General features: G+C 39.7%; 2 protein-coding genes across 2 annotated transcripts in view; one reads left to right on the forward strand and one right to left on the reverse strand.

Moving 5' to 3' along the window:
- Positions 1-5440, forward strand: part of LOC101857080 (CDGSH iron-sulfur domain-containing protein 1) — a 9705-nt gene extending 4265 nt beyond the window's left edge. The window contains exons 2-3 of the mRNA XM_005112445.3: positions 2638-2861; positions 5203-5440. Coding sequence (XP_005112502.1) covers positions 2638-2861; positions 5203-5295 — 317 coding nt within the window. The 3' untranslated portion in view covers positions 5296-5440. The remainder of the gene's footprint in view (positions 1-2637; positions 2862-5202) is intronic.
- Positions 5441-7839: 2399 nt separating this feature from the next.
- Positions 7840-17866, reverse strand: LOC101857301 (CDGSH iron-sulfur domain-containing protein 2 homolog B). The gene is made up of 3 exons (XM_005112446.3): positions 17696-17866; positions 13659-13855; positions 7840-8816 (listed from the first exon to the last, which is right to left on the reverse strand). The coding sequence occupies exons 1-3, from the start codon at positions 17712-17714 to the stop codon at positions 8727-8729; spliced, it is 306 nt and encodes a 101-aa protein (XP_005112503.1). The 5' UTR covers positions 17715-17866; the 3' UTR covers positions 7840-8726.
- Between the last annotated feature and the right edge of the window lie 453 nt (positions 17867-18319).

Genomic DNA, 18319 nt, shown 5'->3' on the forward strand with positions numbered 1-18319 from the left:
GGGGAAATAAGAACGATAGATGTTTGGTAGGAAAGGAGATAACCACGACTAAAGCACCCACCCACCGCCAACCCCCGAGATGTCGAAATTTTGTAAACTCGTTTATGAAAATGCTTTAAATTGAAGAACACATGTATCCCCACGCACACACCACCACAACAAATTCATCAACAGCCACGTGTGTACACTCAATCTTTCTTCTGTGCTTATGAAGGTGTGAAGATCAGACATGTGTACAATGCAAGGGCTGTACTGTGTAACCTCATTAGTATAATATCATTGTTAAAATAATGCATAATATACTCTTTAAAAAAATAAAAAAATCGCATAACTGTATAGTACGTTAAGACATTCATTATACAAACTGGTCAGTAACTTTATGAACAATCTCACCAGTACTTTTGGACTTTACTGCAAAAAACAAAAATAGGTCGCGCAATTCATGTTTACCTAATAAGAGATCCTAGAAGTAGGCCTACGGGTCCTGCTTTTCATTTTTATTTTGTTTTGTTTTTTGGAAGCGTACACGTAATTTAAAAAAGATAATATTGTAGATAATTTGGGACCATGTAGCAAGAACGAGGACAATCGAAGGGAGCAAACTGCCAAAAACGTAGCTATTATCGAATGGTCACACTATTTAACTCCCTTATTACCTTGTGCACGTCTGCTTTATCAATGCAGGGTGGGTTAACCCCCCACACAATGTACATGTTTTGTAGTTGTAGTTTCCTATATTCTCCTCTTTAAAAAATTCCACATTCCTCATCCTCTTTCGTAGATATTTGTACTTGCACACTCATACATCTCATACATACACACTCACTCTCATACGCACTCAACACACTCGCACGCACGCACACACACACGCACACACACACACCCACACACCCACACAGACCCACACACATACACACACACATACACACACACACACACACACACACACACTCAAACACACACATGATTTATTGGCAATTTTTTCTAAGCTCGATAAGTTGGAGGACAGGACTGACCAAATAGCTAATTAGTACATGTAACAAATAATACACGTATATCATTGCTAATTAATTTTGTCCTCGCTCACTGGTGAACTCTCCATCTTCTACCCCTGACAACGACGGAGCTGTCTGACGCTCATGACGTGCGTATTTTTCTTTTGATAATAATAATGATAATATTAACAATAATAATATAATAATAATGATGATGATGATAATAATAATAATAATAATAATAATAATAATAATAATAATGATAATAATGATAATACATGTAATACTAATATTAATAATAATAATAATCTTAATAATAATAATCTTAATAATAATAATAATAATAATAATAATGATAATAATAATAATAATAATAGTAATACATTGCAATAATAGTGTAATATCTGAAGACATAGCACTCAATTCCCCTATCCACCAAGGGACACAATATGGCGAGGGGCTCCTTTCCATAGTTATCCTGGTCCCGTTTCCTTTGTTAACCTTTGTCACATGGTTGCACTAATATGGAATAGAACGTGAATCTTGAGATTAAGGAGGTAAGACCCTCTCCTCCAGAATAAAGAACCCCCTCACATCGCAATTTCAGGGCGCCTCTCGGGGACTCAGACCAGGATTATCTTTTCTCTAGGCCAAGAGATCGACATGATTCCAACTAAGATAACGACAGTCATAATATGCCGTCGAAATTGTTCAAGACGGCCACCCATTGTCGAGGAAAAATGTGATTGTTTTAGACTACGGATGTCTTTGACGGTGTAATTGCAATATAAATTAACGCAAGGATGTCTGAGGTAAAATTAGCGGGAATATTATGGTCGGCTGATTTTTGTGACTTCCAAATCTTGAGTTTACTTGGAAACTGCACATTAACTTTTTTTTGTCGTTCCTTTGTTTACGTTCTACAGTAAAAATCCACACAGAAACAATTATGTTATTAAATGGACAGAAAGGTCAAAACGGATGAGGACGAAAGATGTTTGATATTGATAGGAAAGAAGGAGCGCATCACACCAGAGTACCCACCTGGATACCTGGACGTGTCATCTCTGACTCAGAGGTTGACATGTAATGGTGTAATGAGAATGACCCTACATCCTTCACGGCCGCGAGAGCTGCCGTTGCTCTATGTATATATATACATATATATATACATACATACATACATACACACACACACACACACACACACACACATATATATATATATATATGTGTGTGTTTTTATGTTGCCTATCCATATTACTCTTTGTGGCGTGGGCGGCTGCCGGACTAGTCTAGTGGTTAGGCTACCGGACTCGTAATCGTGAGATTGCGGGTTCGGGGGTTCGAGCCTCATCTTGGTCCGACGTTGTGTCCTTGGGAAAGGCACTTTGCACGAATTCCCTACTTGGCTCGGTCCTTTCGAAGACGGACGTTAAACTAGGAGGTCCCGCCTCTTAATAAATATAAGCTAATAGTCTTGATAGGGACGTTAAACCCATGCATGTACCATTTCACCATTTCCACCATTTTACTCTTTGTCTTCCCCTGGCTCCCCCGCCCTGCATCCTTCCTCCAAGCACCTCTTTCACAATGATGTACCCACCAACCACCCACTAATTATCATGTATGTTCTCTACAGATCAGAACAAAACCTTGCTGTTGGCCGTGCCCGCCGCCGCGGCGCTTGGAGTGGTTGCTTACTTCACCCTCCGGCGACTGGGCAGGTCCCCAGCCCGTCCCATCAACCCGTGCATCAGGAAGGATGAGAAGAAGGTCATGGACGCCTTCGACATTGAAGATCTCATGACCAGACTGGAGCCAGGGCAGAAAGTCAGCTTGTGCCGCTGTTGGCTATCGGAGAAGGTTGGTAGACTAAGACTAATAAGAGTGTCTGTTCGCTCAAGTCTCACTTTCAGATTTGGCCTAATCTCTCTCTCTCTCTCTCTCTCTCTCTCTCCCTCCCCCCCCTCTCTCTCTCTCTGTATGTATATATATATATATATATATATATATATATATATATATATGTGTGTGTGTGTGTGTGTGTGTGTGTGTGTGTGTGTGTGTGTGTGTGTGTGTGTGTGTGTGTGTGTGTGTGTGTGTGTGTGTGTGTGTCTGCGTTTTGTGTCGGTCCCTGTCTCTCTCTATTTATTTGTAATATGAATCCAGAAATCCTCATATCGTGGCTATAAAAACAGTAGCTAACTGCGTTAGACCCACGAAGCTACCAGCATAATTACCACTACCCTCAAATAAAAGTGTGTGTGTGTGCTTTTAAAAAATATTTTTTTGGTAAGAGTTTTACGCAGCTGCACAAGGTCACTATTTATATATAAACTGTATGAGCGCGCGGGGTGCAAGTTGGTTGTTTTAACATTAAGTGCCGTAAGCATTTTCAATTATCGTAGAAATTAATTTTGAATTTGACCGGTTGGCGACCGAAGTCTATTCATATCGATTTTAGTTAGGACCACCAAGGGATCTTCAACGTGCATAACCAGGACCTTCGAGAATTTTTCGCCGTTATCCGAGAAGGCTAGGTGTTCAATCTTACCTATCCTAACATCAGCAGTAATTGAAGGGGCTAGTAGTAGTAGTAGAAAGAGTCAGGAGCCGAGAGGAAAGGGGGAAGGGGGGGAGGGGAGAAAGTGGAGATGAAAATATATGAAATAACATCATTACTAGAGAGCAGGAACGGATGTGAAAGGAGACAATTCTACTAAAGAAAATTTTTCGTCGTTGTCCGGTTTTGAACCTGAGACGTATTGAGTTTGAACCCCGCGAAGTGTGGGTCTGACGCTCTTATCAACACTGCTGTAGTAGACACACAGACCAATCAGATCACTTTTCGAGTTATTGTACGTCAGGAGTTTCGTTTGCGTGTTCACGTTTTTAAATTATCGAAATGCACTACATGTACATGTATTATGTTTTGTCTCTTTTACGATTTTTGTTAATGTTTTTGTTTTGATTTTAGTCAGAGAAGTAACTTTTTTGGTGAAGAAAACCAGGTGGTGTTTAAGCTGCAAGCCCCATTCCACAAGACACCACTGATTTGGACATTATATGTAGGCCTACATGTATCGGTTGTTAACTTTGTTAGTGACGCGAATCACGACAACACGTGCCACTAGTTAATCATCAGTCCCAGAAAGATTCTGTCAGCCTTGGCGGAGACTCTTAAGTTAAGCATCTGAAAACACACACCGTTGATACATGCAGGGGAGGAAAAAGAAAAAATCTGATCCCTTGACCCTTGAAATTTTCTTCTGGATATAGATGCTGGTGGGCTTTTATTATTTTAACATGTACGAGTAGTAGGCCTACCTATCTCAGTAAACTTCTCTCCGTTGGCAGACAGACCCTCTCTACTTTTGTAATATAGACTCCGTGTTGGTTTCTGGGAATTTCAGTCAATAAGTCAAACCTACTCAAACAGCCGTCTGAATGAGGCAATCACCTGGATAAACGGTCACTCCCCCCCGCCCCTTTTCCTCTCTCATTCAATGGTCACGGGTTCGAATCCGGATAGCGACGGAACATTTTCTTCTCTAAAATGTTTTCTCATCCTTTCCTACTCTCTAACAATGTTCTGTCGTCTGCTTTCGTCTCCTATTATTTCTGCCCCCCACCCCCTCACCTCCTTTGCCCCCTCCTCCGGGTTCCCGACTTTTTCTGCAGCCTCTCTACTGCTACTCCTTAACTGCTTACTGCTGTCTTTCTTCAGTCGCGCCTTTGATCTTATGGTAGGTAAGATTTACTCCTAGCCTTCTCGGACAAGGGCGAAAAATCTCGGAGGTCCCGCGTGCAAGTTGCACACATTAAAGATTCCTTGGTGGTCCAAAATCGATAGGAGTAGGCTTCGGCCGCCACAAGGGCAAAATTCAAAATTTCCTACCAACTGAAAATGTTTAATGTGTCCCGCGCGCTCATAAGAAAGACCTTATGCAGTTGCGAGCGCCGCTAAACACTTACAACCCCCCCCCCCCAAAAAAAAAAAAGTACATGTATAAGACAGCCACCTGTTTAAAGCGATCACTTCTCTCCTCAACAAAATGCGTGGCCGTCTTATTTAGACAGACGATTGTAACTACTGTAATAATATTGGGTTGGCCTGTTGTTACAATAAATTACATATATATGCATTCATGCAATGTTTTCGGTTTTCTCGCCCTACTCCCAAATTCCCCAATTTAATTTGCAGTGGCCCTACTGTGACGGAGCTCACAAATATCACAACCAGAAAAACGGAGACAATGTCGGACCTGTCAACGTTTACAGAAAAAAAGCAGCATGACGATAGCCAACTACATAATATTTATTACACTGAATTTATCTGTCAGAAATGTCAAGTCAAAATTGCTTTGTACATATCACTGAGTACGTCATGAGCTTGGTAGCGGATGGACTGAATGTTCTTAATAAAAATTCTAAAAACCCTCTTTTATGCTTGGGCTCGTTTGTTTGAATAGAGAAGCAGATTGAGTCATTGACTCAATAGTGATAATTTCGTACATGTACTGACAAAAAGTAAGACCGACAGAAACAACACAGGGAACGCAAAGAAGTGGGACCTACCAGTGGCGCCTTCAAACCACTCACGTCATGAGAGCCATCTAATGAATTTATCTGCCAGAAATTCTGTACACTGAGTAAGTTGAGACTTGAGAGCTTTGTAGCCGATGGACTGAATGTTTTATACATTATTTTTAAAAAATCTGAAAACCCTCTTTTATTGAGTTTTATACTTGGGACTCCCGATTCATTGGTTTCTTTCTTTAAATAAAAAGAAGCACATTGTCCCTGACTCAGTAAGAAATGATACTTTCGTGCAAGCAAAAAGTAAGACAGACAGAAACAACAGAAGGAAAGCAACAAAGTAGGACCTGCCAGCGTCGCCCTCCAAACACCCGCACTTTCTATTCCTGCCCAATTGCTAATACTACCGTCACTAATACAGTCGGGCTCGGACAACTCAAACATATCGGGAATTGACAAATGTGTTCGACACATCTATGATAAAATTCAAGTAACCTGATCACGAAAAATTAAAGAGATAAATCTAGGCCACAGAATTCTACACTTATCTAGGCCTATCATGTACAGTCGGAGAATGGCAAACTGCATGTGCTATATATGCGATTTCAAGCTTCCCGTGTTCGTCTTTCTGTGCGGACTGTGCCCAGCTATAAATGGGCGATTTTTCTTTTTTTCTATCTTTTTTAGGGGGGGGGGGATGTTAAAGTCTGGCGTCCAAGGCACAACCATGTAGCCTACGCCACCCTTGGTTCCCTGACAGGAAACTGAGCTAAGAACGACAGTGTATTTCAATTTCTGGAGAGCTCAGAAAAATGCCAGAACCCTTTCATATTTTGGACCTCGAACAATCAAGTTTTTAACCCTCTTGCGATGTAAATTAAAAAGATAACAAAACTAACGGCTCATATATATGCAGTACTAGGTGATGGATGACATTACAGAAAAATTGGGCAATCAACACAGTCAATTCAGTCATACTACTAAAAGACTCTGCAAATAGGTCCATCCTTTCACTCTCATTCTCATACAAGGGCAGTGCGCTTTTCTTGTTTATTTGTTGTTTTTTCTTCTTAAAATGTAAGTGTCGACTTGACACGATTCAGATCATTTAGGAGATGGGTTTTAACCTGCCTGTCAGGGCCAACCCATGCTGAGAGGGATACGACGCCCCAGAAAACAGACGGAGATTCATGTACATGTTACTTGATATTGATAAAAATTCTCCCGAGGGAATCAACCTCAGGTCTTTATGTGAGCCACAGCGAAGAGCCTAACAGCTAGACCACAGACACCAGTATGCCTTTTTTATATTTGCCTGAATGAAGAATTGGGAAACAGATTTCATAAGTAGACTAGATCTTTAGTAAAGACTTAAAAAGGCTATAGAGGTAAGAAATTGTCAATGAAATTAATTAATGTTTCCATTAGCATTTTCTAGGTCATATTGGTTGAGGCAACTGTTCCTCTACTTCCCATAGGAGGAGCCAGAAATTGTTCCTCTCTATATATAGATTGACAAACTGTAAATATGTTTAACATCTCCATGGACATAATTTCTATCCTTTAGGAGATGGGCTGCTTTGGCCCTGCCTAAGAACAAACTTGGGCCCAGCATGAAACAGCGTTCACTTGCACTTGTCTTATTATGAACTCATTGAAACTCAAAACTCAAGTTTTAGGGCATTTGCAATAAAATTAGGTCATAAAAGTGCTGAAGATTAGTTAGAGGTGTTACAAGAGTAACAAACACGAAAAAAAAGAGGAGAGATCAGTCGATAGAAGTTTAATAGGAAAGAAGGATAAAACCACACCAAAGCACCCGTCAACCACCTGTAAAATTTACTTTTACCTGTAATTTCATAGTTTCTCCCTTGCCTTATCTGATAATTCATCAGACTAAAAGTAAGAGTGACCTGTTTATGAAAACTGCTTTTACTTTGAATACTAAAGCATCCAAAGAGGAAAAAAAAAACCCAATTCATTTTAGTAACAGATCGAGACAGTTATCAAGGAAAGTGAAACAGTTGCAAAGTACTTTAATGAAACATATCATCACATCCCTCTTGACAAACCAGGGAGGTGAGGTTAAGTTTAAGTAAGAGCTTTACAGCACTTGCAACACAATTATGTCAATAAGAGTCAAAGATTAGAGTTGTTACAAGAGAGTATACACAAAGGAGGAGAAATAAGGATGATACATGTATGATAGGTAAGAGGGAGCAAACCACACTAGAGCACCCACCAACCACCTACCAGGGAGGTGAGGTATCTGGGAAAAATACAAAAAGTCAAAGAGTTAAAATATAATTTGGTGGTTCTTCACTTTTATTTCGTACAAAAAATAACAATAAAACAAGTATAGAAAGATCTCAGTAACTAATAGAAATGAATTACCAAAAACAATCTAAATTGAGATTTCACATAGGCCTACTTGTCCTGTTTACTTTTTTTGTACCCTAAAATTAGACTAGAAAGTGAGTACTGGCAGAAAGATTTAAAACAATACATTTGAAAACATGCTCAAACCTCTAGCAGTTCTTACAGTTTCCATAAATAAGTAATAATATTTGGTCTGGTTATGGGACTTTAAATAGTAAACTGCACGAACAAAGAACCTTCCAAAGACAGATGTATGTATCATACATACATGTAGGCTATCTTATATTATATGAAGAAGGGCTTTGAGCGACAGAGCACCTACTGTGCAATCTACACAAGCTTTGAGTAGTAAGGGTAGAGTACACCAATACCAAGGACAAACTTTTTATTTGCTTCAAATTCCTGAAAACAAGTTTTCCTTGCGAAAAGTGACACACATTTAAGAGAAAGAAAAAGGGCTAAAATTTAATTTAGCTGGCTCAAATTAGTGCCAAATGGTTACTCAACTCTTTTCAAAAGAAAAAGAAAACTGTCCTTGTTGATGTAGAACGACTTCAAAACTGAAGAGGGTTTTGCACAATGAAACATTTTCAACCACAGCATAAAGATATTCGGCACAAAATTATTTGAGTATCAAATTCATCTTCACAAGTAACCAACTCAGCAGTAACCATTCAGGCTTAAAAACAGACACAACAAAAGATCATCTTCACTCACTACCCTTTCACAAAGTGGAGAAAAAGATTATATTAATTCCCAATCTACATTTCGACAATTTCTTTCCTCTTCTTTCGGAAGACAGAATAGCTTTTAGGCAGACTTTCTCTTCAGGCAAATTGGTCCCACATTGTCTCCCTGCTTCTTGTTGTGAGCATTGTGGGAGCCGTCGCACAGAGGGAACTGAAAAGATGAAAAGAGTAAAAAAAGAAAAATTGAGATTGGCACACAATGAAATGCCAAAAATAGATGAAAGAGGCTACTGTAGTAAAACCTGAATTTTCTCTTAAGTTTTCTTTTCTTGAAGCATAAAATAAATAAATAAAAATAAATAAAGTTCGGCATGGAAAACTCAAACACTTTGAAGAACGACAAATAGTAGCTAAACTAGAAATTTTACTAGAAGAACAAAGTTTGATCTGCTAGACATACCTAGTTTAGAGAAATTTGATTTGACCTTAAAAAATTTGAGTTTCATATCAAGTTTTTTTCAAATGCAATTCTTGAATATCATGATCATGATAACGACTCCAAATAATCTTACGATTCTGATAGGATAAACAAAACATTTGGTTTGTGACCTCATGATCTGAGAAACTCAAATGTCAGATAGGACTTCGTAATTCTAAGGTAGCGAAATGTGTTCAACGCATCCACAATGAGGGTAAACCAATGTAATCTTCTTCTTTCTTCTTCTCGATCGCATCACACTTGAAGTCTGGTATCTGTCATAAATTGGGCCGTCCTGCTCAGTTCATCTGTCGGCCCGTATAGCTTCTCTTGTAGCGTCAGTGGGGTTGGCCATGTTTCCTGTCTCAGGGCCTTGTGTGTCTTGCAGTGCTGAAGGATGTGTTCAACCGTTTGGTCCGTCTCTCCACACTGACATTTTGGTGATTGTACTAGTTTAAAACATTTGTACATGTTGTCTCAGTCTTGTGTGTTGTGTCCTTAATCTGAAGATAATCACTTGTTCTTGGCGGGACAGCTCATGGAAGCCATCTGGTGTCTGAGGTGCTTTAAATAGTGTATTTATAATAGTTTTTATTTCTGTGTAGTTAATGCTTTTGTTTGGTTGCTCTTTCTGTGCTCCTAGTTTGGCCATCCTGTCTGCTTGCTCATTTCCTAAGACACCACAGTGTGATGGAATCCACTGCAGCATGATCCTCAGACATGGGATGTCCTCAATTACTTTTTGTAGCCTTGGTAGTTTGACGGAAGTGATTGCCTGCAGTACTGACATGGCATCTGTTAGGAATACTACTTGACTTTGGGCGTCTACCACATTCTTGATGATGTTTGCTGCATGTATTAGAGCCTCCGTCTCTGCCCTGTAGTTAAGTTTGTACAACGTCACCCTGTTGGGACTGCCTCTGCTTGTCGTCGTCCATTTGGGAACTGTACGTACACTCCGGCTCCTCCTCTTTTCACAGCATCAGTGGCAGATCTGTCTGTATAGATCCTTAAATCCATGCTTCTCGTGGGTATCTTTGTTCAAGCATGGACAGGGTGAGGGACTTCTTGCTCAGGTCGCTGTGGTCATCTTTTGTGGTGAACATAGGAATGGACGTATGTATAGTTATGTTTGTGTTTTTCTTTTCCCATGATGGTGCCTCTGGGGTATGGTTCAGCATGTTAACTGTGGCTGGTAGATGGTCCTGTAGGGATCTTTGGGTTTTTCTGCTTTCTTTGATGAAGTTGGATCTTTTAAGTCTTGTGGTGTTTGATCTGGCTGTTCTTGAGTGCAGTATATGATCCTCCATAGCTGTGGCCTTGGTGTACAGTACGGGGGCCTTGTATTCCCATCTCCTCTGCAGGGCCACTATAGATGTTGTTTGTTCCATCTTTTCTATATAGGCGTTGACCTCATTGCTGCAGTGATTATTCGGAGAGCCTGGTTTTGCATTTTTCCAGAGCGTATTTGTGAGCCTGCGCTGCAGTCAACCATGCACTGGATCCATACTCGAGATGGGGCCTGATTGCGCCTAGATAGACCTGTCTAAGTGTTTTCTCATTTGCTCCCCACTGAGTCCCTACTAGTTTTCTCATGATGTTAAGTTTCTTCCTGGTTTTATTTTCTGCATTTTGAATGTGTTGTTTCCATGTGAGACGCCTGTCAAAGATTATTCCAAGATACTTCTGTTGATTCTCAAACTTTAGGGGGGTTTTGTCTTAATGTGATGTGTTTTGGCTCAGCCTGGCTGAGAGTGAAGAGTGTAGCAGAAGACTTTTCTTTGTTTACGGTTACACACCAGGTTTTTGTCCATGTAGTAACCAATGTAAAGAAAAATAAGACATAAAAAATCAAGGGAAGTAAATGTGATGAACCAATGGTTTGAAATTTTTTTTTACTGTCATAGATAGTAGCAGATTCACACACACAGCTGTAAGAGAGATAATGCCATGACCAACCATCTTGTGTTCCATGTGCAGTCAACGCCAACTTTTAGATTTCGTCTGCTTTTGTCATCACAATGGGACCACAGATAAATTTAATAAGAGACATGGCAAATGATTGCTAGAACCACTGAAACAATGCTGGCTCCATGTTCTAAAATAAAATAATTTGGCAAAGCACACTTGCTTTCTGTTGGGCTGACATCCAATATGATGGCACTAGTGCTTTTGATTTTACCGTATCTTTTTTTTTGTGACGAGAAATGTGGAAAAGGAGAAATCTCTTACAAATTTCCATTTAAGCGCAACACTTATTGTCAATCTCTGCTAAAATCTGAAGCCTAGTGGCTAGTGTCAGAGAATTAAGTTCTCTCTTCTGTGCCAGCATGAAAAGCACCTGGTATCGAGAAAATGAAAGAAGGAGGAGGTATAGTGTCTGCCTTGTTTGGTGTTGAAGCAAGAGAAAGGAATCGAGTATTGCTGATGAGCCTAAACTAAAAACTAAAGTAAAATTTTCTCATATATGTTAGATTATGATAAAAATAAATAACCAACTGCAATCAGAGAACGCCACCCCCCCTTCTTGAGTAAGCTGTGAATCATGTCCAAATCCATACTTTCACATAATTCAAACAACTACATTCACACACCATACAGCCCAATGCAGTGCCACACAGTCAGTATTCGATCACATCCCACCATCTGGTGCCCACCCTCACATATGATTAGATTCAAGGAAGTTCTAGTGCCTAACGCACACTACAGGTAATGTGCCATGTTGTGTCTCCATAATATCAGCAGTATGTGTATTGACCATGAGTGGGTGAGCCTAGTGGGCTCGAGTAACCTATACCTCTCAGTGACGATGGGTGTGTTGTATTCCATCTTGCGCATAGTGCCATTTGAATTTGAGACATCTGATTGGGTTTTTCAAAATGAGGAGTTTGACAACAAAGAAAATATTAAGTTTAGCTGGGGAACGGCATTATTAAAATAGCTATCCCAGATTTCCGATTATGGGTCTTCATGTTACTGTGCCCAAATATGCTGTAATTGTCACAAAACAGCTGAGGAAATTGACTTGATATTAACAGACATGATGCACGTCATTGAATGCCTCAAATCAATATTTCGGAATTTGAACCCTAATGAACAGTCACACAGGGAAATCAACCGATGACTCATCATTATGCATCAAAGTCCACATTAATATTCATGTATTTACAGCATGAACACTTATACAGGCTACACATAAGACAGACAGTAGACAGCATCACACAGCCAACGTACAACTATTTACATAAATAAAAATTATTTTAAAATTAAAAGCACAATTTTATTCAGTAAACAAAGTAATTTTTTAATAAAAAGCATATGATTTGAATTATATACCATAACAAGTTTAAACAGAGCAAAATTCACATGATTTCCCCATCTGTGTGTCTAATCCTGTTCTCAACATTTCCATTGTCACTTACTTCATGATACTTCTGTCTGGACTTTTCTCAACATTTCCATTGTCACTTACTTCATACTTCTGTCTGGACTTTTCTCAACATTTTCATTGTCACTTACTTCATACTTTTGTCTGGACTTTTCTCAACATTTCCATTGTCACTTACTTCATACTTTTGTCTGGACTTTTCTCAACATTTTTATGGCAACAACAACATCACAAAATCCAGAAAAACCTGATAAAATACCACCCCATGGAGATTATATATATATGACTTTTGCATTTTTGTATGAGATGACAAAACAGAAAGTTCACAACAACTCAAACTAATAATGAGAACAATCTTAAAAATAAAATCACATTCAAATTATGATGCAAATCGGAACCTAATGTCAACAAATGTAAAATTATCACATGGTCCAGATCAAAAAGGGAAAGGAGAAAGGAAGTAAATGGACCTATGGACCTACAGGAAAGTAAAAATGTGTATTAAAACAACTGCATAGACCAAGCAGCTGATTTCCAAGCAGTAAGCTTCAGTGCACAATGGAAACAGCTGGTGTCGGGGAGCTCAGATGACATGACAAGAGAACATTTTAAATATGAAAATCTGATGAACACCTGTAGTGAATACCAGTCCCACCAGCAACCTAATCAATAAAATGGGTTTGGTTTGATACTGGTTATTGAGCTTTAGTTTTTAGTAATATTAAGAGTTTTTTCGCAACACAGATCTAAGGTCATCTGTACAAGAGCCAAAGATTGGATGTGTTTCAACAAGTAACAATGATCGATATATTTGATAGGACCTGAAAGAAGGAGATGACCACCCCAGAGCATCTGTCACCCACTCACTAGTAATAGTTTAAATCCCCCATTTCAATATTGCAAAGTTATTAAAGTTATTCCAAAGGTGAGACCACTCATGATATTATCCATCTCTGACAGCAGGGACAGGATCGGCCTAAAGGGTGAAAAAATCCTAAAAACTCCCTAAAAAGCCAAAGTTAAAGAAAAATGCCATGTTGCGGATTTGAACCTGGGTGATCAACACTGCAAAAACTCAAAAGTACTGCACCAATTGAGATATGACATACCTTATGAAATAGAGAAAACTTAACCCATCCGAAAACCACCCCTTAAAAATCAATCTCTGAATGTGAAAGAATACCAACCTTCTTGGACCTCCAGCACCGGCAGAAAGCAATGCTGTCTCCAATGTCTTCAATGTCCATGGAGTTCACAACCTTCTGCTCATTCTTCTCAATACCTGGGTTCACAAGGCCAATCTTTGGCCTCAGAGCCTGCCAAGTGACATAGATGGCCAGGCCAACTGTTGTAACAATTGGAATGTATGTGACCAGTTCTTTACCTGTGTAAACATAAACATAAAGGAAAGGGACATCAATTTGATTAAATAATACGGTGTATGGCAAATTTCATGAAGGCACTATATTCCGCTAGAGACATTTACACTATTTACATTTTCCAGAACTTACAATCAGTCAATGATTACAAACCCCCCCCCCCCCCCAAAATACCCCCCCCCCTCCTAGAACCCAACAAAAAACACACAAAAAAACAAACGAAACATTTATTTTTTAAAAACCTTGATAAACTAAAAGCTAGAATAGACAAAGCCACTCACTCAAGTAGGGGACAAGAGCGGTACAAGCAGTCCATCACTTGCTCAGTGTCTGTATTTATCCACACAAAACTTCATGTTTACTATAAAACAAACACTCGGATTCAACGAGAATTTAGGTCAGGCCCGCCGACCTCGTTGAATCCGAGTTCCACTGTACTAAGTTTTGAATAAAAATAGAGTGGCATCCCTTGAAAGCTTATTATTATAGTTGAGGTCCCATCTTTACTACTGCACAGAAAGCGCGGGTTCTCGAAAACAAAAAGCGAGGTACGTATTTAATGTTTCATAGACACATTGTGCTAGACGGTCAGACCCACTGCGTCAACTCGGAGTGCTTGTCTTGTCGCAGTATTTTACACTTGTTTACATCGTTATGGCTTGTTATACATCCCAATCATATATCTAAACCATCTCTTCATTTCTCTTTCGATTGGTAGTTTGACGAGAAGAAGATTTACAGACAACAAAGTGAGGTGTATTGTCTTTCTCACATCGCACATTGTGCAAGACAAAGCCAACATGTAGAATCCAAACGCTTTTTCAGTCTTAGTACTTTCAAGTTGTTTTTATTCGTTATGGCTTGTTCTCGCTAATGGATGAATTAATCTCTCATTATAATTAGGCCTAATCTTTCTATTGCCTATTGGTAATGTTATTAGTTTTAGGGATCTGTCTCTTATAATAAGCGAACAATCGTCGATTAAGCATTGTGACTTGTGACGTCTTGTGCACAGTAGAATTTTCCTAAGTAGCGTGTTGGGTGCATAGGTATGGTGAGCAGTCAAAAGGGGAAAGAACTCTTGACTTCTGAAACACATGTTCATGCTAAAATCATTAGATCTAGATCTGCCTACTTGTAATATACTCATAAAAAAATAGTTCTGCTCTAAGCTGATAACATGCAGGAGAAAAGCGACTGCAGCATACAGACTCAGGCAACATTGAAAATAATTTTCACATTCATTGTTGGTCAATGAACAGATGAGTTCATTATAATAAAAGCAAGTGGCTATTCTCCGGCGTCGCGCCGGTCAATAGATCGGAAGCTATTCTCCGGTGTCATAACTAGGCCTAGTAAGTCTACCTTTCATTATATTTTATCTATGGTAATTGTCTAACATAACTTTATTCATTTATTTCCATCGTCTATTTGCTTATTTTAAAATAATGATTCTGTATTTAAACGAACAAAATTGATTTTGTGTCTAAAATCCTGTCTAGTCATATATAGTATAGCTTGCTGTTTAACTTATTTCTTGTTGTAATTTTCAATCAATTTAACTGATATGTTGCGACTTCAGAGCTTTCTTGTCGTATCTCCATTTTTGTAAATAGTGAAAATGTGACTCCTTCTTATGCTCACTCTTTTTTATGAACTCGCGTCAATAGTTGGGAACACGTTTCTTCTAGCACCCAACATAATTCTAAATTGGAGGAATTGGGGCAGTTTGTGTCTGAAAACCTATCGTCTGTATCAAAATCAATGGAAGTGGCACGAAGTGGTAAAGTTGTGGGAATTTTTTCCAAGACAAACAGATGAGAGAGGTATTTGCAAATCTGCGCCGACAATTTATTAGTAATAGACCGGCGGCACGACGCTGGAGAATAGCTTCTGATCTATTGACCGGCGCGACGCCGGAAAAAAGCCACTTGCTTATAAATCTACTGAATGTGAACACTTTCAAACCGACTTGAAACACTTTAGAATAGAAGGTGTTCCTCAGTGCTGACGTCTCTCCTTTCCCCCTGGTTTACCTGCATCCAGTGGCAGTGGGTAGTGAAGGGCTCACGGGCTTGAGCCCCTACCCCCTCCCCACCCCCAACTCTATCCCAAAGTAAATAAAAGTTCCTCCATAATGAAATAAGAAGTTGAAACCGTTATGACTGCACGCAATGAACACAGAGTGATCAGCTTGGCGGCTTGCTCGCTTTTATCCAATCACTGTTGTCACTGCTTACAACTAGAGTAACCCAGCAGCCAATCAAATGTTTTAAATGTTTTTTCTTAAAATAGGGCTCAACGAAAATGAGCCCTTTTCCCACAGCCCGTCCTTAATGAAACTCTTCTCTTGTAAAAAGGTAAAAGACAGGGAAAAAATAACACTACCGAGGGCTCACGCTGTCCTAGCTCTGACAATGGGGTGAAAGTTTACGACACACTTCCCCCACTGACACAGATACCTATGCGCTCACTGGTTCTTTAAGTTGGGTGCGTTCAACTTTTTCGACTACACGGCCTAATCCAGCTCATAGAAGTATTGTCTGAAGTGCTGTGTGTGCATGTTTGTGTTTGTGCCGCTGAGATTTAAAAGTTACAAATCAGGTCGAACTACTTTTAAGGCATCTCTTTCATCACACAAAAACTAATTAGAGGAAATTTGGAGGTGAATCGGCTTCGCCCCCACCACTAACAAGAATTTAACTAAGAACAAAGAGATGGAAAATAAAGGCAACTCTTCTCGTTTGAATGGTTCTCAAACTGCAGTGGCTCAGGAAGGACTTCCGTAACGAGCGACCACCCCATCAAACTCAAACACAATAAAGAAGAGGCCTAGACCTAACCCTAACCCTACCCCTACCCCAAGCCCTCAATTCTGCTCTGTCTCATAGTGGTCGCTCGATACGGAAGTCCTCCCGTGGCTCACCGGGAGTATAGAAAAATCATCACTGTTTTTAGTTCTTATTGCTTGTGGTAAAGAACAGGAAGCAACCTAAGCCCCACCCAAATTTTGGTCCACCCACCGCCACTGCCTGCATCGTAAGCTTGAAAGTGGCTATTCTCACCCGCCCGGAAGTTCTCGCAAGATCTACTCCTCCCCTCTTCTCTCTCTCTCTGTCTCTTTCTGAATACTGTCTATCGGTGTGGACGATCAAATTAACCAAAACAAAGTTAAAAAATGATGTTAAAACACAAAAGTAAATTAATTTGGTTGTCTACAAAGATGCTACGGCTATTTAAATTTTCGAATCGAGCCGAACTACGCGGGTCGCCATTTTGTTTTGTTCTCTCTCTCACTCTCTCTCTCTCCAATGCCCACAGACAAAATTGTACGCTTTTAGTAGGCTACAAGTACAGTTGTAATGGAACGTTTGTTCACAGCACAGAATTCTACAATTTTTCTCTTATCACAGTGTAGAATTCTGTGGGCGCACCGGGTGAGAATAGCCACAAGACCCGCCTGCACTATTCTCACCCCGGGTGAGAATAGAGGTGGCCTGTAAGCTTAGACCTAGAAAAGATCTAGATTCTAGATCTAGAATCTAGATCAGGCCTAGCTAGATCTAGAATCTAGGCCTAGACGAGAACAACAAGAAAATTCCGTTGCTGGACTTGAAGAAATTGTACACCGGCAACAGATGGTCTGGCGTGCCCCTTTTGTTCCTCTAGATTCTATACTAGATCTATACTATAGTCTATAACTATAGCCTTGTGGCGGGTTCCTGTTTACCTGTGGAGGCGGATGCGTCAAAAAACTGTTTACTTTTATTAGATCTAATTTTTACGAAAATCCAAAGTTCTAATCCAGAGTTATGTTGTGCAACTTCGAGTGCTATAAGCATTACCTCCAATGTCGACACCCATTTTCTCTGAAATGACACTTCAGGCTAGCAGAAAGAATTAGCCAAATGGTCACTCGCCAGTCTTTTCCCTCTGGATGCACGGCTCCGAGCTTGTCAAGGTGAGACTGCAGTGCAGGTCAGGCAAGGGACACGGTCCGAATCATCTCGTTCTTTGCCAGATTTTCTCGCAAAGTGACATAATATTTTGCAATGAAATAGATCTAGGCCTGGGCGACGTGAAATGATGTAGGCGTAGGCCTAGGTAGGTGCATAGCCTCGCGCACCAAATTCATTTTGTAGACTTTTGGTTTGGATAGTTAGAGCAATACAAAGATTTGACATTTTCGTGAGAGCATTTAACCAGGCTTTCGATACTTGTTTCAAAACACGAACAAAAGCACTCTCAAAATAAAACAAGAAATTTAGATACCTAGGTAGGCCTACGCTTTTATTCTCAATTCTTTAAGAAAGTTCTCAGAGTTGGATCTAACTGTAAGCAAAATCTCATAAGGTTAGGCCTTTTACTACTGGCTAGTTTTCTCCCTGAAAAAAAAGAAAAAAAAGAAAAGTAAAAGAAAGTACAAATAACAGGAAAAAATTAATTATCTTCTGACAAAGTGCCAAAAC

The sequence above is a fragment of the Aplysia californica genome, unplaced genomic scaffold, assembly GCF_000002075.1.
Source record: "Aplysia californica isolate F4 #8 unplaced genomic scaffold, AplCal3.0 scaffold01274, whole genome shotgun sequence".
NCBI lineage: Eukaryota > Metazoa > Mollusca > Gastropoda > Aplysiida > Aplysiidae > Aplysia > Aplysia californica.

Coding starts and splice junctions, on each gene's coding strand:
- LOC101857301 (XM_005112446.3), bottom strand. Junction 8,817..13,658: donor GGTGCTGGAGGTCCAAGAAG/GTTGGTATTCTT, acceptor TCATCTTTTCAG/TTCCCTCTGTGCGACGGCTC.